Source organism: Silene latifolia, chromosome 1 (genome assembly GCF_048544455.1).
Source record: "Silene latifolia isolate original U9 population chromosome 1, ASM4854445v1, whole genome shotgun sequence".
In the NCBI taxonomy this organism is placed as follows: Eukaryota; Viridiplantae; Streptophyta; class Magnoliopsida; order Caryophyllales; family Caryophyllaceae; genus Silene; species Silene latifolia.
In genome coordinates this window covers 180,991,060-181,014,408 of record NC_133526.1, presented here as the reverse complement: position 1 = coordinate 181,014,408, position 23,349 = coordinate 180,991,060, and the positions used below count along the sequence as shown (strand labels likewise).

At 37.6% G+C, this 23,349-nt stretch overlaps 1 protein-coding gene across 1 annotated transcript; it reads left to right on the top strand.

The window, feature by feature from the left end:
• Positions 1 to 6,066: 6,066 nt before the first annotated feature.
• On the top strand, positions 6,067 to 7,242 carry LOC141612934 (major allergen Mal d 1-like). Its single transcript, XM_074431685.1, has 2 exons — positions 6,067 to 6,354; positions 6,709 to 7,242. The coding sequence occupies exons 1-2, from the start codon at positions 6,165 to 6,167 to the stop codon at positions 7,002 to 7,004; spliced, it is 486 nt and encodes a 161-aa protein (XP_074287786.1). The 5' UTR covers positions 6,067 to 6,164; the 3' UTR covers positions 7,005 to 7,242.
• Positions 7,243 to 23,349: the final 16,107 nt, after the last annotated feature.

Below are 23,349 nucleotides of genomic sequence, written 5' to 3'. Positions count from 1 at the left end.
AGAAAGCTTTGTATGTTTCCGAGGGCCTCAATAAGAATTTGTCCAGGGCTGTAACTTTTCCCCGCCAAAGTAGAGCTTTTTGATGCCCCTGACTGACTTTGGTGATTTGAGCTCCAGTTTGTTTTAATCTGTTCAGGACAGGCTTCTATGCCTCTTTTGGTTTCCTTGTAACTTATAAACTTATCACATGGCACACAATGTTTTGTATTTGATAGGACTAAATTTATATCATATCTTCCAAAATAGTCACAAATAGTTTCTTAATGATTAACATAAATTATTCAATTACAACTATGTTGACTAGCTGGTCAGGATAGATTGTGTCTTTAATTGTCCAGGCATTATCAACCATTAAAGGTAACAATTCTATTGGTTCAAAGTTTTTAGTTTTATGCTACACAAGTTTGAAACATAATAAGGAAAAGTTAATGAGTAATAATGTGAGAATTCATTAAGGTAGTGTGATGATAGATCTAAGCATATCGAGACTGACTAGTCAGGCCAGGCCAAATTATCTTTCCAAAACAGTCAGGCCAGGGTGATTTTCTGTCCGAAAACAATCAAGTCAGGCTAATTTTTCCTTCCAAAAACAGTCAGGTCAGGCTGATTTCAAAAACAGTCAGGTCAGGCTTGACTAACACTAGTGTATCAGGACTAACTAAGAATATTATATGTAAGATGATTATTATTATTTTTTTTTAAAAAAAAAAAAATATTTGATCCATAGTTGTTTTTGAATTTGTACTGCGATGACATATATATTTAAATTTTATTGAAAGGATAAGGACTTATCTGTGCAGGAATACTTGAACACCCTTACTAGGCCAGGATGAAAATCTTATCCTGACCAGGCTTTGTGCAGTTTGGAAATATTGGTAGGGGCATTCTAGCCAGGCTAGCGAGATGACGACCAGGCATCGACCAAGAGAGGGAATGAATGACAGGCATATCATGATAGATTAATAGCCTTGCATAATAATTCCTGGTAGAAATTTCTCCCCGGCGTGAAATTCTTATAAGACTGGACTGTCCTGCACCGATACTGTTCAGGGCTGACTTTTAAGCCTGTTTCGGTCAGGGCTAAGTTGTCCAGCCAGACTTGTATTTTGATGTTCAAGGCTTTGAATTTCCTAAGAACATAAAATTATTAGAATTAACAAAATCTAAAATTTAAATGTAGAAGTAAGATCAAAGTACCAAAATTTTAAGATATATTGTTTAGAGTTTGCGAAACTTGTATTGGATATGAGAAAGACTTATCTTTGAATTTCTTTAGAAAGAAATTTTCACTTGAACTCCGCATTCTCCTAAGCAATGTTATACTTGTTATTATTGGAAGGGCTTCTAGCTTGTCTTGACAATATTTCTCTTGGATTCAAAGTTTGTAGTGTAGAGATGGAAATTTTTGTATCGATCTTTCTTAAAGCTCTCAAAACTTGTTGTGGAGAAGAAAAGATATTGCGAATAATGTATAGGAATGATAAACTAGTTGCCCCACGGTGGGCGCCAATTGTTTTGACCGGATTTTACGCAGCCTGGAATCCGGCCAGGCATTCTAAGGTATTCCGGCCAGGGTAGATTATGGTGAGGTTAACTAGTATCATCCTATTATGATGGTATTGTGGTTGTACCTTTGCAGGGTTGATTATAAAGTAAAAAGAGATAAATTAAAAGTAAAGAATAATAAAAAGAGACATGACACAATGATTTATACGTGGAAAAACCCTAGAATGGGAAAAAAACCACGGGCACCAAGTCAGGAGAGGATTTCACTATGTATTTTTCGTAATATAAGAACAATGTTGTAATTGCTAAATAATTGTAGTATTTGCTTAAGGTAGAGTAGATGAGAGTGGGATAAGATGTCCCTTGAATGAGCTACATCCCTTCTTATTTATAGTGACCGTTGGAGAGAAACAACCCCTTCCTTAAAATGTGGTGGTTGTTGCTAGTTTGTAGATAAGACTCCTTAAATATAGTTGACTTTTTCTTATTAGTTGCTGCTACCTTATGCTCATTCTTCTAGGGTTTTGATCTTCACCTCATGCTTATAAAGATGTGGACTTAGTCTCCCTTGATTATAGGAACTACCCTTGACTTAGTTTATTTCAACATGTGCTTAATTGCTTAGCACCCAATATTTGTAAATATCTTCTCCATATTATATGTTGGTCGTCCACTTCATCCCTGGATACCTCTCCTGGCCTCAGTATCAATGCCTGTCAGCTAAATCGCTTTGTACGCAAGCCCGACCGTGTCTGTTGTACCGACAATGCTTGTTGTATCTTCTTGATCGTCTTTGACTTATAATAATGCCTGACCTGAGTTGTACCCTGATCAGTATTTTCAGTATGATGCCATGTCCGCCTGATATAGTCTTCTAGCCTGTCTCCTTGCCTGGACCGCTACGTTGAACTCGCCTGAACGGTAATGCTGGGGCTGAATTCTAGCCTGGCGGTAGTGTAAAATATCAGGCTCAACAGTTTCCAAAAGATAACCTACTTATATTAAGTTTGCCTATGTTAAACAATTAACATCTTTGTACATCTAATAAACTATATAGTATAATGAAATTGTATAAATTTATCTACTTACATTGAAATCCCTTTGTTTAGGTAATAAATTTTCAATTAGTGCAATACCATAAATTTTCAATTGGTGAAGTAATTAAGTTGTTTATCAGTTATTAACATCATTTGTTGAGTTTTATTTAAACTTATCAATGTTTATTTATTAGAGGATGAAATTAGGGTTTATAGTTATGGTTGGTGGATGGTGCATCAATATACACAAGCAGATTTTCCTACCTCATCAAAGCTTCGTGCAAAGCCTCGTTGTTGGAAAGACAAATAAATTCAACATGAAACACGATAAAAACTCTCTCATATCATTCAGAGACAAAATCAACATTTTAGGGCCATTTAATTTGAAGTCTATATTCCAAGACCATATATAGTCGCAGCAAGGATGGGGTGGTCGGCCAGAGGGTAGCTAAGCGCAGGAGGGACAACCAAAAAAAAAAGTATGTGAAAGAGTAAAATTCGTATGTGAAAAAGTACGACCTTAAGAAAAGTCTCTCCATGTTAAGAAAGCAATATTCGTCTTAAAATTAAAACCGGTCAAACAACACCATCTTAAAATTAAAACAGGTCAAACAACACCATCTAAGAGACGAGCTTTTGTTATTCCCCAGACAATAAACTTTTGTCTCACATAAACTATTTAAAACGTTTTAAATTTAAGACGGGTATTAAATTTGTGATTAAAATAAGCTCTTCACATAAATTTTTCAAAGTAATTCAATTTTAAGAATATCATCAAGTATGCATCAACAATTTCCATCAAGTATGCAACTCTACCAAAATCGTGATTCTTTTAACATAAGTTTTCTTATTCAAAAGATGATATTATTAATAATGTTAGTTAAAATGAAACAAAAAGAAACTAAAAGCTGGAAAATTGGTAGTACGCCAAACATATCAATTTATCAATAAACTATTTTTTCAAAAGTTAGGTCAAACAAACACAACTTTTTCAAAAAGTAGTTTATGAAAAAACTCCAATAAACTAGTTTTTAAAAGTTAGGTCAAACAAACATAACTTTTTCAAAAAGTAGTTTATGAAAAAAACTCATTTTAAGAAGTAAAAGCTCTTTCACATAAACTTGGCCAAACAGCACTTATATTAAGTTTGTCTACGTTAAACAATTAACGTCTTTGTACATCTAATAAACTATATAGTATAATGAAATTGTATAAATTTATCTACTTACATTGAAATCCCTTTGTTTAGCTAATAAATTTTCAATTAGTGCAATACCATAAATTTTCAATTAGTGAAGTAATTAAGTCATTTATCAGTTATTAACATCATTTGTTGAGTTTTATTTAAACTTATCAATGTTTATTTATTATAGGATGAAATTAGGGTTTATAGTTATGGTTGGTGGATGGTGCATCAATATACACAAGCAGATTTTCCTACCTCATCAAAGCTTTGTGCAAAGCCTCATTGTTGGAAAGACAAATAAATTCAACATGAAATACGATAAAAACTCTCTCATTATCATTCACGGACAAAATCAACATTTTAGGGCCATTTAATTTGAAGTCTATATTCAAAGACCATATATAGTCGCAGCAGGGATGGGGTGGTCGGCCAGAGGAACAACCGTTGGTGAAGGGAAAGGTTGGATAAAATAAATTGAGAGAGGGTGTGAAAAAATAACAAGGGTAAATTTAAAAAAAAAAATCTATGTGAAAAAAGTAAAATTCGTGTGTGAAAAAGTACCACCTTAAAGAAAAGTCTCTCCCTATCAATAAAGCAATACTAGGTAGTATCCCGCGCTTCGCGCGGCCTGTTTTAAAATATAATTATTATAATTGAAGAAAAATAACATAAATTATATATGACCTTTAATATTTTTACTTATAAATAAAAATAAATTAATCTTTCTCAAATTTAATTTTTTTAGGTTTATTTTCAATATTTTAAAATAAAATACATACAATTTTAATTAAAACTAATAAGTGATCATTTATTATGCTGATCAACGTTTTATAAATTATTTTGTAACTAATCAAATATCATATTAATTAAAATAAAATTTATTCGAATAATGCAACAATTAACATTAAGTTCTCAAATTATATCATTTCACGATAAGTTAGGTTCCAAATCAATCAATATTTGTTCAAAATGATGTGAATAAAATTTTATGTAATTTTTAATTTTTTTTATGTATAACGTGTGATATTTTTGTATCAAACATATAAATTTCAAACTCAACTTATTCAAATATTTTGATTGTATTTTGCATCTGTTATGTGTCAAACATATCTATAAAAATTGCACCTTTTGTATTTTTAAACAACTATATATAAATAAAATAGGTTAAACTTTCTCAAATAATATTTTTTGAATTTTAACTTCAAAGTATTTAAAATATAACATCTAAAATATTTAATTAAAAGTAATATTTATCTAGTCATAATCAATATTTATACTTGACGTGTACGTATTTTAATTGAAGATATTAAAGAAAAATGTAACGTTTTTTTCTACTTTTTTAAGTCTTTTATGATACTATATTATTTAATGATCATTACTTTTGTTTTGATTATTCCAATGCATTCGTGATCACTGTGTACATACATACTCGTACACATACTCGTTCTCACACTATTTAAACCTATCAAAATCTCATATGTATTCAATTTCTCGCAATATAATTTTTTTCATTCCCACATAAAAACTTACCTCTTAGTAGTTTTATTTAAGTTATTTTTTTAAGACATACAATGACTCTTCCAAATATATTTTTCTTAGGATTTAATGGTCTAAATTTTATAACTTTATCAAAATGTCTTTTTACGTAAATATAAAATATTATGGGACACTCACTTTAATCATCTCCACAAATCAAAATATTTCAATAAATATAATGAAAATTATACTCAATTTGAAGCATTTTCTGCAATAAACGTAATTATTTACATTTTAGGATTCTTATGAAAAATAATTTTTTAATAAATTTAGAATCAAATCACCGTAATTATTTAATGTAATTTTATAATAAAATTTATTAAACTGTAATTAATATTTTGCTGAGATTTATACAACATTTATTATGTTTATATTTAATGTTCAGTGTAATTAATGCTTTATTTAAAGCTGGGTTGACACATGGCGCATCCACAGCGTTTCAACCCAGTTTTATATATATATATATATAGATTCGTCTTAAAAATTAAAACTGGTCAAACAACACCATCTCATGTATAATACATGAACTGCACTTGGATAAATAGAGACGAGCTTTTGTTATTCCCCAGACAGTTAACTTTTGTCTCACATAAACTATTTAAAACGTTTAAATTTAAGATGGATATTAAATTTGTGCTTAAGATAAGCTCTTCACATACATTTTCCATTTCAAAGTAATTCAATATTAAGAGGTGCACTTCTCAAAAAAATATTAAGAGGTCCACAATATTTGACGTGATGATAATGATACAAGGTAATTTACTATTGGGAATTCCACTATAAAAATGAGACCAAATAGCAAACATTTGTATCAACCTCCTTCACATTCACTAGCAAGTAGTAACCCTCAATTCAAACATCTTATATTTCTCCATTTAACCTCTTAACAAAAATCGATCATGGGAGTTTCAACACACACAATGGTCGATTGCACTAGCCCTGTGGCCGCGGCTAGGTTGTTTAATGCTTTCTGCATTGATAGCCATAATTTCATGCCAAAAGCGTTGCCTAATATTGTGAAAAGTGTAGACGTTGTTCATGGTGAACCTGGCACGATTGGGCATGTCAGACAACTCAACTTCCCTGAAGGTCGGTTTAATAATTTTTTTCTCCTTTTAACCTAATAATAATAGCATATAATACATGTCCTACCTAGCTAATGTGCTAGAATAGTTTATAAAAGGCACGCCAATTCATGAGTATTTGATAGAGATGCTATGAGCCATAGGAGGTCGAGTGTTAAGAGTAGACAGAGTATAATTTATGAGTACGTCCAGACTGCGTAGTACAAACAAAAACAGAACGGAGGTTTGATCGAGATACTATATATCAGTCTGAATGGTGGGCGGCGGTCTCAGGTTTTAGCCATGGGTCTAATAAGAGAGTATTTCTCCACGTTGATATCTCTCAAGTATTTCTAACCAATAATGGGATATTATGCAGGGAGACCCTTCAAATACGCGAAAAACAGATTGGATGAAATTGATGCAGGCAAGTTCTACTGCAAGTACACCACTATTGAAGGTGATGTCCTTCCTCAAAACATAGAATATGTAGTTCACGAGACCACCTTTGAGCCTTCAGGGAACGGGACTCACTACACGATGGTGAGACACTACCACACCAAGGGAGATTTTGTGTTTACTGATGAGCACGTCGCAGCTGGAAAAGAGAATAACAAGAAGATGTTCGACACTGCTTCCGAATACCTCGCTGCCAATCCTCAGCTATATGCTTGAATTGGTGTGTGATTAATCAAGGATATGATATGGTTATATAGAGAATAAAATGTTTCATTATAAAACATGACACTGTGTGAGTTTTGCTTTACTTTTACCGATTGTGTACGTGAAAATGTAGTACTCTCCCGTCCCGGTCAATTGTTATTTTTTGGTTTTGGCAAAAAGACCAAGGAAAGAGGAGGGAACCAATATATGTGTAAATGATCAAATTTCTCATCAAGTTCATTCTTAAAATAGAAAGGACAACAATTGGCCAGAGACACCCCCAAAATGTAATAGGACAACAAATGACGGGGACGTAAGGAGTACATTACATCATAGTATCACAAATTTTCATTTGTGACGGGTACTTTTCGTCACAAACATGTAACCTCTTATAAGCTCCAAGTGAGAGAGTAAGTGGGAGAGGAGTTGTGAGGGGTCATAAACGAGACTTTCTGATCTGGTATATGTTAAGCCAAATATATATTTTCCTATTTTAGAGTTTAGGCTTTACACCGTTTAGGGACAAATGACACCATGCTGATCAGCCTATCAATGGACTTGGGTTTCTAGAGTACTTGTTTTCGTTTTCTGGTCCGTCCAGGATACCTATACTTTTCTTAGAGAGTTGTAAAAGGTCGTCGACATTTTTAGAAAAAAGACCAAAACAAAGACCAAAACGATGTGAAAAATGTGAAAATGTTATCGTAAAATAACAACATTTTATCGTAAAATGTTATGACTAGAGGTGTCACTTTTACCCTGAAAATGATGTGAAAAATAATGGTAACATGTTATCGTAAAATAACAACATTTTATTGTAAAATGATGACATGTTGCCCGTCTTATTTCAGACGAGAAACAGCCGTCTGAAGAAATACGCACTGCTTAGTTTAACTTTCAAGATCGAAATCAATCCCACAAATTTAATTTAAGTTTGAACTCAATTCATGAATATGTATTTAATTACAAAAATCACGTCAAAATTAAATTAAAAGTCCGAACCACTGATAGAAATTCAAAGTCCGAACCGTGGTCGATTTGTTGCTGGATAGCAACGTTGAGCTTGCGTTGGAGATGGTAAGCAACGTCGGCTTTCAACGTTGAAGGGGCGGAGGACGTTCAGTGCAAGTGTCTGGGTTGGTACTAGACGTTGACACTTAACGTTGGGCTGGTGATAGACCTTGAATGTCGACGTCTGAGCTGGTGTTGGACGTTGACATTCAACGTTGGTCGTGGGCTGGACATTGACTACCAATGTCCTACCTATGTGAGACGTTACAATCAACGTTGGTACCAAAGCTAATGCCAAATCCCAACGTTCCTTCCACAAACCGACATTGAAGATTGATACCATCGTCAGGTACAAAAAATAAAACCTAGATACACTAACAGAAGTCAGCGGTAAGTAGGGTCGATCTCCACAGGGAGACGGTCACTATTTACTTGTTAATTCAGTCTGTCTACGGTCATAAGATGGGGTTTGAGTATTTGAACTAAACTAATAAGGTCAAAAGAAAGAAAGAGAGCAAATGAGTAGAGAGTAAATAAGTAAAGAGAAAGCAGCTAAGACAGTCGGTTCACCATGATTCTCAAGTAATGTAGTCTAAAGTCTCAGGTAATGCAAGTTTAATCTACGGAGCAATGAATATCTCCTTCCGGTCTTAATTCGCCCTAAGACACTAATAGCTTAGCTTCCGCCCTCACTAAAGTGTCCTAAAGTTCGCTACAGGTCTTACCCCTTCCAATCTTCCTATCTAGGTCAAGGTGTACCACGGTTTATTAACTAATTGCGTCGACTCAAGTAGACAAGAACAGTTAAATGTAGCGATTAACAACATAGATAAAATTTGCATTAAACCTAATTACTCAATTTACAAATTCCTTAAGATTATGGCGCCCATATGTCTTAGCAAAGGAGATTAGCTATGCATAATTATTGGGTAAACAACAACAATACATAAACAATAGAAATTAAGCATAAATAATGATCTAAGAGGAGAATAGAAATAATAGAGATTGAGAGAATAAAAGCAATAAGACAAGAACAATTAATTAATTAAGAATAGAGAGTACCGATTACAAGGCAAAGTAAAGGAGAAATAAGTTCCAAGTTTTTAAACCTAAGGGAGAGCAAGGGCAGAGAAGTCGAAGAAGAGAGGAAGAAGAGAAGAGAGAAGGTAGAGAGGGTCTTAAACCTAATTATGTCTCTCCTTATATAGGGGAGATATTTATTTTCTAAAAAATACAATGACGGGATATTAAAATCTTGCGTCATATAGAAAAGTACTCGATCGAGGACTTTAGAATTCCTCGATCGAGTAAATCCTAGAAAAACCTCTCGATCGAGTACTTTAGGTACTTGATCGAACACTTATCAAAAAGGCACTTTCGATCGAGTAGAAAAAGGAGTCGATCGAACACTATAGTACTCGATCGAGTACTTTCCAGCGCACAATTCCTACTTCGCGCAGTGAAATTCAAACGGCTGCCATTTCTTCATTTCTTGGGCAAACAGAGCGTTTCCGGTGGCATTGGAAAGAAAAGAGGACAATATTTTATCTCCAATTTGAATAACCTGAAAATTAGTTGTAGAACTCGAGATATGGCTCTTCAAAATAGGCACTAGTAATTTGAAGTTCTTCCTTTGCTCGCCTAACTATCTTACTTCTTTGCGCATCACAATTAGTAGTTTCCAAGCTCCGACTCTACTCATATCCTAAATGCATTCATAGGGACATGTTTTAGGCTTGATTATGCTCCTTTCCGGTTCATACCTGCAAATAATACAAGACACACCAAAGTAGCCAATTCGGGGGACATTTGTAGGTAAACACTACACAAAATGCATAAAGATGCGTACAATTATGGTACAAAAATTCTATACAAAATGTACGTATCAAACTTCCTCAAATCAAACATTTGCTTGTCCCCAAGAAAACTATCTGCAAAACTAATGGAACGGAAAAAGAAAGCTCAGAGCTAGCTACAAATTGTCCACTTAAACCAATTTAATGCAGCAACTAATACTCATAGCAAAAATGTCAAATGCAAACGAGTTGTAAGATGTTTATAATAAAGCTGAACCGTCGACCTTGCAAGGCCTTTAATGATGGACTCTCACGGGTCACTTTCTCTCATGAAGTAAAGGGTAAGCAATTAAATGTAAGAGAAAAAGAATAAGAAGTCGCTCACCTAGACTACGACCCACATAAACATGCATGCAACTAATATGATAGACAATTCTAGCTACCGTAGACACACATTCGAACCAAATAAGGTTCTGTCACAGCCGAGGGCTTACAAAAATATGGTAAAGTGAGGCAATGGGTAAGAAAGGGCAAAACATTTTTGGGAATGTAGAGGTATAGGCGGCCAAGCTAGTACCTAAACAGAACCAAATGGGACATATCCATTTCTAATCCATCAAAATTAAGCACAATGCCCTTATTTGGCATTCAAACTCACCAAACCGAACCGAACATACTCCTCAATAGATATAAATAAAGCATCGGAGTGAAACCGTCAACAACCAAACATTTTTTTTTCTCCTTTCCTTTTTCACGGTTTCCTTTCTTTTTCTTTTTCTATTTTTTTTTTTTTGAATTCTTTTTTTTTTCAACTTCTTTTTTTTTCATCCTTCTCCTTTTTTCAAAAATTACCAACTCCAAATTATGAGATACAAGCCAAACTTGGCACAATAAATTATATACCGCAAAACAATCTAAACTAGCTTGACAAGGCAAGCTAAATTTGGATGTAGTTAAGGGTCAACAGGCAATTTTGGTTAATGTGGAGCTAAATGGGTAAAAATGAAAGAAAAGGGGAATGTAAGCACCTCCCTGCATGTGACACCAACCACTAACCCGAATGTATGTAGGCAAAAAACAATTGATTTTCATATACGTGCAAATTAATGTTACATGTTATGCAAGGAGTATACTACCACAATCCTACATGAAACTGGTCATAAATGACATCAGTTTAAACGGCTCTAAAACTTAGAAATTTGAAGTAGTTTGCCAAAATTTCAGGTCAAGTCTATTCGTTCAGCTAAATTTTAACATTAACTCGCAGATATGCAATAAGAAAAAGCTAAAGATATTAATTTATGCAAGGCTTAAGCAAAAGGACAAATTATAGTGCAATTTCATCATTGAAATCCACCATTCCGACTCAACCTATATGCTAAAATAAACGTGAATTTTTTTTATTATTTAGAAATTTTTCTATTTTTATGGGATTTTTTGAATTTTTATTAAAAACAAACAACCATGCATACAGAAATTAAACATGATAACAGAAATTCAATAAAAACAACATGCATACACAGATATGGATGCATCACCTCCCCAAACCAAACCGTACAATGTCCTCATTGTACTCAAAAATAAGGAAAGGAAATGCAAACTAAAAAAAGAGAGAGTGAAGCTGTAGAAAAATTACAAGATAACGCGAAGTAGGGACCTCCCCAAACCAACCAGCAACATGGGAGGTCGCAAACAGCTGCAGAACAGCGTCATAGGAAGTAAATCCAAGTCAAAAGCACTCGATCGAAATGGAATAATAGTCGATCGAGTGAACTGGGCACCTAAGCAGTTCGATCGAGGAAGTAGGGCTCTCGATCGAAAGATCTTCTTTGGCAGGAACTCGATCGAGAAGAAGATGTATTCTATCGAGTGAAATCAGCAGCAAAAGGATTCGATCGAGTATATAAAGTACTCGATCAAGCCATCCACAAGAGATTCCTGCAAAGACGAAATAAACAGCCCGCGAAACTAACAAAACAAGCTTAACTGTTCCAGTATGTGGTTTAAAAACCAATTATTACACACACAACTGAAATGTTTGAAAAGCAACTAAAAATAAAAACTCCGGGTTGCCTCCCGGACAGCGCTAGTTTCAGACAAGTCCCAGCTCGACCTTCTTTTCTTCATCCATCCGCTCCAGTTAGTCAGAATCTGTAATACTCCGTATTTATGAGTCTTGGGGTACTCTATCGAGTAGGCCTTACTCTGTCGAGTAAGGGAGTTTTGCTAAATAAAATAGTTTCTGACCTGTTGGGTACTCAATCGAGTAACTACGATACTCGATCGAGTAGGGGGTACTCGATCGAGTACACCGGGCTACTCGATCGAGTAGCGGTTCTGGGGTTGTTTTCTCGGGTTTTGTTAATTATGCGATTAAGGTATATAATCTTTTCGTCATTCATTCTAATCACTTTTCTAAAACCTAAATCACTGTGAGAAGAGAAAGCAAACCACGTTCATCACCTTAATCGTATTGTTAACAAATCCCGGAGCTTGGAAGGTCGGATTTCACTTGTCTTTACACCGTTGTAATCCTTGCGTCGAGGGTAAGACCTTTATACCGTTTTTATTATATTTCGTCAAAGTTAGTTAAACCCAAATATTGGGAATTGGGGATTTTGTTGTGTTATGTGCATAGTAGTAATTATGTGCTTGTATAAATAGGAGGAGGATTCGTAGAGAAAGCTTTTTGACTTCAGGTTTGAGATCGTCGACAATTGTGCTTCCGTAGGGTTTTCCCTACTCGGTATTACTTACATGTGGTGTGGTGTTGTCTTGTAATTAGTATAATTGGTTGATTGAGACGATGTTGTGATTGTGATTGTGATTGTTTGTCTCTGGTTCTCGAGATGCGTTCTCGGGTGAGTGGAGTCACTTGCGGGAGTGGCTTCACGCCCTAGTTTCGCCCTTCGTGGAACCCGCCACGGAAGGGGATGTGCACATTAATGGGACAGGGTTATCGCTCGGTATGATGAGCGGGGTTTAGGTGGGAACGGCTGCGGTCCCCCACTGGCAGGGCTGGTCCAGTGGACAGTCGGAGACGGAGATGGAGTGGAGTGCTTGATCGTGTATGATTGTTTGAGTTGTGTTGGTGACTGTATTGTTGATTATACCTCTTGTGTAAATAGTACGACCGGTTAATGTTTTAAAACTGCGGTGATCCATTCGGGGATGGTGAGCGAGATATTGAGCGGTATGACAAGAGTCTTTGGGATAGCTGGGATTGCCACGATCGGATGATAGAAGTCTTCCGCTTTGTAGCTTAGTAGTTTTCATATACATTTCATTAGTTCGATGAGACAGTAGTTTTGAGAACATGTATTAGTGTTTGGTTTGGTTTTTGGATTGTAACCTTTCGCTAAAGTATTACTATTTAAATATCGTTTCATTATTGTTTATTTGATTATCATTGCCTCGGGTAACCGAGATGGTAACGTCCTTATACCTGAGTGGTCCTGGTAAGGCACTTGGAGTATGGGGGTGTTACAAAATGGTATCAGAGAGACGATCCTGAAACCTGTAACCAATGAACCCAATGAATATAGGGAGTCAATTAAAATGAACCCGGGGTAAAGGTTGTAGGAGCTAATGCAAAGGCTTGGGAGACGTCCTAAAGTCGCGAACTCGCCCTACAATTTTGAACCGGTCACATGGGGAGAATATCTGTTAAGTCATATGTGTTGTTTGTTCGCTGGTGTGTGGATGTGATGAAGTGTGTTGTAAATGTTGGATGTTTGAAGTAGAATTTGAGAATATGAATGAAATTGAAGAGATATATATATATATATAGAACTGTGTTGGAATGAGAAGCATGTTGAGTGATTACTATGTGGCATTAATAACATGATATAATTGTTTGTTAATCGCATGAGCAGTTGAGTAGCATAGTATGCATAATTAAGAAATGATATCGTGTTTATAAGTTGTTTTACATGTTAGAATATGTTATAGCATGCGGGTAGCATATTCGAGTTAGCATGACTCGATCGAGTGGAACTGACTTGATCGGGTGGGTTTTTGACGTTTTTACGACCAGAATCGAGTTTTAGGGTACTCGATCGAGTAACTAGGGGTACTCGATCGAGTAGGGGGTCACTCGATCTACTCGGTCGAGTATGTTAGAAGTCAGAAGGTCTGTTTATGTTCTGGAGTCGAGGTACTCGATCGAGTATGGGAGGCACTCGATCGAGTAACCTCTTACTCTATCAAGTAGGTTGGGACACTCGATCGAGTAGCACCTGGGTAGCCTGTTTTCGTGTTTTGAGGTTTAGTACATGTGTTTATGTCTACCCTTTCTTATATATAGCTTCAAGATACCGCCTAAGATAAACGCTTACTATGCGAGAGCTGAGTCCATGAATACGGATGATATTGTTAAGATGCTGGAGCACCAGGATGCTCTTACTGAGGCCTTAAAGAAAGTGAATAAGGATAAGGAGGTTGATCACTCTAAGATCAGCCTTTACATAGCTAGGTTCAACCCAAAGGAGTACAAAGGGACCGGGGAACCAAACCTTCTTGACAACTGGCATCGTGAGATGGAGAATATACTGGACCTGGTTCATTGTCCGATGAGATGAGAGTAGAACAAGCTGCGTTCTATCCGAGAGAGGCGGTGGTGAGTGGTGGGATAAGGTGAAAGTGAGTGCGAGAGAGATGTATGCTAACCAAGGCTTACCTGCTATACCTTGGGATGAGTTCCGTAGGGCTATGAGAAAAGAGTTTGTGCCGAGCATGTGAGAAGCAAGGCGAGGGAGGAGTTCGATGGGTTCAAGATGACATCGACATGTCCGTGGTGAGTACTATAAGCGATTTAATGAGAAGTCTAGGTATCTTTGAGGACATGGGATTGAGTGATGAGAATCGGCGAGGTTTGAGAGGGGTTGACCCCTAGGATCATGGATAAGCTACCCGTAGGAGTCCTTACTGATGTTAAGGACGCTTATGAGAGAGCCGGGAGGGCTGAGAGGTTAGTGGAGATGGCTCGGAGAGGTCCGTGTTGAGAAAAGAAAGGTTGAGAGTGAGGGTGGTGGCCAATCTAGTCATAAGAAAGGCAACCACAATCAAGCTAAGGGGTTTTCTTTGGGTCGGGGTTTAGTCTTTGGGGCTTCCTTCGGGCGTGGTCGTGGGGGTAGCGATAACTGATTGGTATGACTTGCTTTGGCTGTGACGGTGTCGGCCACAAGAGACATGAGTGCACGAGTGTGCCTGGAGCTTTTCAGGGGACGGGTCGTGGAAGTTATTCTCAGGGACCGGCACAGAGTTATGCGAGCAACGGACCAAGTGGGTCATGGTCTAACCGGGGAGCCGAGCTATCGAGTGGAGGTAACCGCAACGGCGGTAATTCTTATCAGAAACCAGCTACGAACAACAACAACAACAATCAGGGGTCGGGTGCTAAGCCGGCCACATCAGCCAGTACTGTCCAGGGAGGTGGACAGAAGACCAGTGGAAAGCTGTTCATGATGGACAAGAAAGCAGCTGAGGAGGATGCACATGTTATCACTGGTACCTTTCTTGTTAACGGTATTCATACCTTTGTTTTGTTTGATTCGGGGGCTTCCCAGTCGTTTGTATCATCGAGTCATGTTAAAAGGTTGGGTTTGAGAGTTTATGAGTCTGTAAGTGAGAAAGTTTTTATACCTTCGGGGGAGTCTGTATCTTGTGGGAGGTTGTTTAGGGATGTGTCTATGATAGTTGGGCAAGTCGACCTACCAGTAGACTTGCTAGAGTTTCCTTTTAACAGTTTTGAGATGATAGTCGGGATGGATTGGCTGGGAAAGTATAAAGCTAAGATAGACTGTCATCAAAATAAAGTGTCTTTGAGAGGGCCTAAGGGTGTTAGTGTGTCTTACCGTGGGTTTTTAGTCAAACCCAAAGTTAAGTTGATTGCAGCTATCACGTTGAAGTCTTATCTGAGGAAGGGATGTCCTTTGATCTTGTGCCATGTGAGAGATGACCGGATAGAGAGTCCGACAGTTGACGAAATACCAGTGGTGGGAGAGTTTGCCGATGTTTTTCCTGACGAGATTCCGGGGTTGCCACCGAAGAGGGAGATAGATTTCACCGTTGAGTTGAAACCAGGGACGGGGCCAATCTCTAAGGCACTGTACCGGATGGGTCCTAAAGAGATGGAGGAGCTAAGGAAGCAGTTAGATGATCTGATAGAGAAGGGATACATTAGACCTAGTGTATCGCCGTGGGGAGCACCAGTTCTTTTCGTGAAGAAGAAGGATGGGAGTTTGAGGTTATTCATAGATTACAGAGAGCTGAACCGAGTGACGATGAAGAACAAGTATCCTTTGCCAAGGATAGATGACCTGTTTGATCAGTTGAGTGGTGCATCAGTCTTTTCCAAGATCGATTTGAGGTCGGGGTACCATCAGGTGAAGATTAGAGAGGTGGACATACCAAAGACGGCTTTCACGTCGAGGTATGGTCACTATGAGTATGTGGTGATGCCGTTTGGGTTATCTAACGCACCGGCCGTGTTTATGGATTTGATGAACAGAATCTTGACGGTTTTGGACAAGTTCGTGGTGGTGTTCATCGATGACATCTTAGTCTACTCTAAGACTAAGGAAGAGCATGAGGAGCATCTGAGGATCGTGTTGCAGACGTTGAGGGACCATGAGTTGTATGCTAAACTGTCCAAGTGTGAGTTCTGGTTAGAAAGTTGCTTTTCTGGGGCATGTGATCTCTAAGGAGGGAGTAGCTGTGGATCCGGCAAAGATTGAGGCAGTGACAAAGTGGGAAGCACCAAAGAATGTCGCTGAGATTAGGAGTTTCTTGGGTTTAGCTGGATACTACATACGGTTCGTGAAAGATTTCTCCAAGATAGCTAGACCTATGACAGCTTTGATGAGGAAAGAGAACAGGTTTCGTTGGGATGAGAGTTGTGAAAAGGCATTCCAAACATTAAAGGAGCGTTTGACCACAGCTCCTATCTTAGCATTGCCTGAAGGGATCGAGAACTTTGAGGTTTATACAGATGCCTCAAAGAATGGGTTAGGATGTGTGTTGATGCAGAACGGTAAGGTGATTGCCTATGCTTCTAGGCAATTGAAGCCGTATGAGGAGAACTATCCTACACATGATCTAGAGTTGGGTGCGGTGGTGTTTGCTCTCAATATTTGGAGACATTACCTTTATGGGGCGACCTTTAAGGTATTTTCTGATCACAAGAGTCTCAAGTACATCTTCACTCAAAAGGAGTTGAACATGAGACAGAGGAGGTGGATGGAGCTGATTGGCGATTATGACATGGATATTATCTACCATGAAGGGAAGGCCAATGTCGTTGCAGATGCTTTGAGTAGGAAGAGTGTACACTCCCTGTGTACAGCTCTATCTTTGATGAGGTTGAGAGATGAGGTGGGGAAGTTTGGGATACATATGATTCAGAGAGGAGATGCTGTGGGAGATTTGACAGTGCAGCCTGATTTTTTTGATGATATTCGAGGTAAACAAGCGTTAGATCCTAAGATGGTTGAGTGGAGAGCTGGAGTAGAGAAAGGGACAGTGTCCCGATTTTCTATTCACACAGATGGTAGTTTGAGGTTTGATGGTAGGTGATGTGTCCCTAATGATGAGGAGCTGAAAAAGATAATCATGACAGAGGCACATTGCACACCATATTCAGTACATCCAGGCGGCGACAAGCTATACAAGGACTTGAAGAACACGTTTTGGTGGCCTGGGATGAAGAAGGAAACAGCTGAGTTTGTGGCCCGTTGTTTGACATGCCAAAGAGTTAAAGGGGAACAGCGACGACCACAAGGTAAGATTCAGTCTTTGGAGGTACCTGAGTGGAAGTGGGAATCCATTTCTATGGATTTTATCGTGGGTTTACCAAAGAGTCAACAGGGTAATAACATGATATGGGTGATAGTGGATCGACTGACCAAGTCAGCTCACTTTGTTTCAATGAAAGATACATGGACTAAAGCACAATTGGCTATGGCTTATCGAAAGAATGCGCTTAAGTTACATGGAGTCCCTAAGGACATAGTGTCTGACAGAGATGCGAGGTTTATATCACGGTTACGGAAAGAGTTGCGGGAATCTTTGGGTACAACTTTGAAGATGAGTACGACTTTTCATCCTGCGACAGACGGTCAGACTGAGAGAACAATCAAAACTCTTGAGGATATGTTACGAGCTTGTGTGATGGACTTTGGTGGTAGCTGGGAACAGAGGTTGGATTTGATAGAGTTTTCTTACAACAACAGCTATCACACTAGTATTGGCATGACACCGTTTGAGGCATTATATGGGAGGAGATGCAGGAGTCCGATTTGTTGGGACGACATCTTGAGGCAAAGGATTCTAGGACCAGAGATGGTACATGAGATGGTTGAACAGTTAAGATGATCGGGGAACGCATGAGAGCGGCTCGGGATCGACAAAAGAGTTATGGAGATCTACATCGCCGGGATATAGAGTTTCAGGTTGGGGATAAGGTTCTTCCGAAAGTGTCTCCTATGCGTGGGGTTATGAGATTTGGGAAGAAAGGCAAGCCGAGTCAGAAGTTCATCGGTCCTTATGAGATCTTAGAGCGAGTTGGGGAGGTTGCTTACCGTCGGCTTTAACTGCTTGCTTTAGAGAGAGTGCATAATGTGTTTCATGTATCGCAGCTGCGGAAGTATGTGAGTGACCCGTCACATGTGTTAGAGGCAGAGAGCATAGAACTAGATGAGTCTTTATCATATCTTGAGGTACCTAAGCAGATCCTTGACCGGAAGGTTAGGAAGACTAGAAGTGGTGAGACAGTGTTGCTTAAGATCCTTTGGTCTAACCACGAGACAGAGGAAGCTACATGGGAGGCAGAGGAGATCATGAGAGAGCACTACCCTTTCCTTTTTGATCAGGTATGTTTGGTTACGAGGACGTAACCTTGTTTCTTTTAGGGGGGTAGGAGATGATCGCAAAGAGTTTTTAAGAGTTTTTATACCCTTTTTATGTTGAGTCGGTATAGTTGTTGTCGTTGAGTCGGGTTGAGTTTGAGTTAGTAACAAGTATTTATGTTGAGTTTGTTTCGATTGTTGAGTCGGGAGTGTTGTAGTGTGAGTCTTTGTTTTGTGTTGGTTTGAACTTCGGGGACGAAGTTCTTTTTAAGGAGGGAAGACTGTAATACTCCGTATTTATGAGTCTTGGGGTACTCTATCGAGTAGGCCTTACTCTGTCGACTAAGGGAGTTTTGCTAAATAAAATAGTTTCTGACCTGTTGGGTACTCGATCGAGTAACTACGATACTCGATCGAGTAGGGGGGGTACTCGATCGAGTACCTGGGCTACTCGATCGAGTAGCCGGTTTACGGGGGTTGTTTTCTCGGGTTTTGTTAATTATGCGATTAAGGTATATAATCTTTTCGTCATTCATTCTAATCACTTTTCTAAAACCTAAATCACTGTGAGAAGAGAAAGCAAACTACGTTCATCACCTTAATCGTATTGTTAACAAATCCCGGAGCTTGGAAGGTCGGATTTCACTTGTCTTTACACCGTTGTAATCCTTGCGTCGAGGGTAAGACCTTTATACCGTTTTTATTATATTTCGTCAAAGTTAGTTAAACCCAAATATTGGGAATTGGGGATTTTGTTGTGTTATGTGCATAGTAGTAATTATGTGCTTGTATAATTAGGAGGAGGATTCGTAGAGGAAGCTTTTTGACTTCAGCTGTGAGATCGTCTGACAATTGTGCTTCCAGGTAGGGTTTTCCCTACTCAGTATTACTTACATGTGGTGTGGTGTTGTGCTGTAATTAGTATAATTGGTTGATTCAGACGATGTTGTGATTGTGATTGTGATTGTTTGTCTGTGGTTCTCGAGATGCGTTCTCGGCTGAGTGGAGTCACTTGCGGGAGTGGCTTCACGCCCTAGTTTCGCCCTTCGTGGAACCCGCCACGGAAGGGGATGTGCACATTAATGGGACAGGGTTATCGCTCGGTATGATGAGCGGGGTTTAGGTGGGAACGGCTGCGGTCCCCCACTGGCAGGGCTGGTCCAGTGGACAGTCGGAGACGGAGATGGAGTGGAGTGCTTGATCGTGTATGATTGTTTGAGTTGTGTTGGTGACTGTATTGTTGATTATACCTCTTGTGTAAATAGTACTGACCCCGGTTAATGTTTTAAAACCTGCGGTGATCCATTCGGGGATGGTGAGCAGATATTGAGCAAGGTATGACATGAGTACGGGATAGCTGGGATTGCCACGATCAGATGATAGAAGTCTTCCGTTGTAGCTTAGTAGTTTTCATATACATTTCAGTTAGTTCAGTAGACAGCCGTTTTGAGAACATGTATTAGTGTTTGGTTTGGTTTTTGGATTGTAACCTTTCGCTAAAGTATTACTATTTAAATATCGCTTCATTATTGTTTATTTGATTATCATTGCCTCGGGTAACCGAGATGGTAACGTCCTTATACCTGAGTGGTCCTGGTAAGACACTTGGAGTATGGGGGTGTTACAGAATCAAAGCAATTCAAAGCCCTTAGCAGTAGATCATATAACTGCGCATGTGCTACACAAGAGCATAAGTAACACCAAAATAAAGAAGGAGCATATAAAAACAATCTAAAGTACCGTCTCAGTCTGACAAACTTTCGATGACAAATACGGTGAAACATTATTAGCTTATCTGACCAACTGGGAGGGGGTAGAGCATTGAAACAAAAAACATAAGTCAAATGAGGTAGTGTACTGTTTATACAAATAATAATATAATTATTGTAAATTACCTCAGGTTCGTCGCTCCTAACGTTGGAATCATTGATAAGAGAATACATTACCTCGTCCGTGCTAGGAACGTTTACTGACTCAGCTGCTTTCTCATTACCCTCCTCTGTGGGTTCTGTCCCGTAAATCGCAGCCTCCAAGGCATTCAGCTCGGTTTTGAAAAGGGGAGATTCACCATATCCATTGTCTTCGTTAAAATTGTCATCTAAAACGAACCAAGATGACGGTTCATTGTGCTCCATGGCCAAAGTGGTCGATCAAAGGTACTCAAGCCTTCCCTTTGATGATCTTTTACTTAGAACTGCCTAGGTAGGACCTACAGGACCTATCAAAACAGTACTAAAGAAAAAGATGAGAACTGCCTCAAGGGATAAATCCTTAGAGGCTAAAAACAGACAAAATTGAACAAGTAAATAAAGTAGTTGCCTCCCCGGCAACGACGCCAAAATTTGATACCGTCGTCAGGTACCAAAAATAAAACCTAGATACACTAACAGAAGTCAGCGATAAGTAGGGTCGATCTCCACAGGGAGGCGATTACTATCTACTTGTTAATTCAGTTTGTCTACGATCACAAGATGAGGGTTTGAGTATTTGAACTAAATTAATAAGGTCAAAAGAAAGAAAGAGAGCAAATGAGTAGAGAGTAAATAAGTAAAGAGAAAGCAGCTAAGACAGTCGGTTCACCATGATTCTCAAGTAATGTAGTCTAAGGTCTCAGGTAATGCAAGTTTAATCTACGGAGCAATGAATATCTCCTTCCGGTCTCAATTCGCCCTAAGACACTAATAGCTTAGCTTCCGCCCTCACTAAAGTATCCTAAAGTTCGCTACAGGTCTTACCCCTTCCAATCTTCCGATCTAGGTCAAGGTGTACCGCGGTTTATTAACTAATTGTGTCGACTCAATTAGACAAGAACAGTTAAATGTAGCAATTAACAACATAGATCAAATTTGCATTAAACCTAATTACTCAATTTACAAATTCCTTAAGATCATGGCTCCCATATGTCTTAGCAAGGGAGATTAGCTATGCATAATTATTGGGTAAACAACAACAATACATAAACAATAGAAATTAAGCATAAATAATGATCTAAGAGGGGAATAGAAATAATAGATATTGAGAGAATAAAAGTAATAAAACAAGAACAATTAATTAATTAAGAATAGAGAGTACCGATTACAAGGAAAAGTAAAGGAGAAATAAGTTCCAAGTTTTTAAACCTAAGGGAGAGCAAGGGCAGAGAAGTCGAAGAAAAGAGGAAGAAGAGAAGAGAGAAGGGAGAGAGGGTCTTAAACCTAATTATGTCTCTCCTTATATAGGGGAGATATTTATTTTCTAAAAAATACAATGACGGGATATTAAAATCTTGCGTCATATAGAAAAGTACTCGATCGAGGACTTTAGAATTCCTCGATCGAGTAAATCCTAGCAAAAACCTCTCGATCGAGTACTTTAGGTACTCGATCGAACACTTATCAAAAAGGCACTTTCGATTGAGTAGAAAAAGGAGTCGATCGAACACTATAGTACTCGATCGAGTACTTTCCAGCGCACAATTCCTGCTTCGCGCACTGAAATTCAAACGGCTGTCATTTCTTCGTTACCTGGGCAAATAGAGCGTTTCCGGTGGCGTTGGAAAGATAAAAGGACAAGATTTCATTTACAATTTGAATAACCTGAAAATCAGTTGTAGAACTCGATATATGGCTCTTTAAAGTAGGCACTAGTAATTAAGGGGTAAATTTTAAATGAATGATAATTAATGGAGAAGTTAATTACTTGGATAATGAGTTTTTTGAAGATAGGTTTGGCATATAGGAGTAATGATTACTGAAGAGATGTTTTACCCCTCCTTCACAGTAAGAGGATTATACATCTGATGTAGTACCTCCAATTTTATAGTTTCTGAGCATTATAATAAAGATTTTGAGTATTGTTTTAAAGTTTCTGAGTTTCAATATGAAGTTTCTGAGCTTATTCACTTAAACATTAAGCTCTAAAAAATTACAATAAAACTTAAAAACATTACACATAAGTTTAGTTAAATTTGAGTTTTTGACGAAAAAATATTAAAATCTAACTTATAAACTTTATTATGCTCAAAAAAATACACATATGCTCAAAAATAAACAAAGTTTGAGGTAATAAGCTCAAAAAAAATACATATATGCTCAAAAAACAAAAAAGTTGGATGTAGTACATCCAATGTATGTTCTTTTTTCTTCTTCATAAGTGTAATAAATTCGGAAGGTGAATAATTACTCTCATATCAAACATGGAAAACACACCTTCACAAGGATAATTGATGATTATAAGATATACAGAGGTTTATTTAGAATGTATGTAATTTCATATTTTATCTATGCTTTGGATTAATGTCCTTATTTATTGTCATATTTGGTTTAACGTATACTATTACTGAAACAATATTTCATAGTCTCCACTTTTAAGCGATATTTTCAATAAAACAAATTCCACTCGTATATATTTCTAATTGTAATTTAGTTGTCATTGTCTCCTTTTATATTTCAAATCCGCGAAAGTGGGAATTTACCCCCTTAACTTTGTTTAATGGTGAAATTAGACCACTTAAGTTTCAATTGTAGCAATTAAGCCCTTAACTTTAGTCAAAAGTGAAATTAAACTCTGCTTTTCGATTTTTCATGAAATTTCACCAAAATTCATTTTTATAATCCAATTAATCAAATATTAAATTTATTTTTTATAACATTATAACTTTTTTACATATATAATTGTAATAGCGAGTATTTTTTTTATAATTTTACAATTTTTAGACAATTTATA

Excerpts from the sequence above, each read along its gene's own strand:
- LOC141612934 (XM_074431685.1), top strand. The coding sequence starts at position 6,165 with ATGGGAGTTTCAACACACACAATGGTCGATTGCACTAGCCCTGTGGCC. Across the intron at positions 6,355-6,708 it reads ACAACTCAACTTCCCTGAAG|GGAGACCCTTCAAATACGCG; the intron begins GTCGGTTTAATA and ends GATATTATGCAG.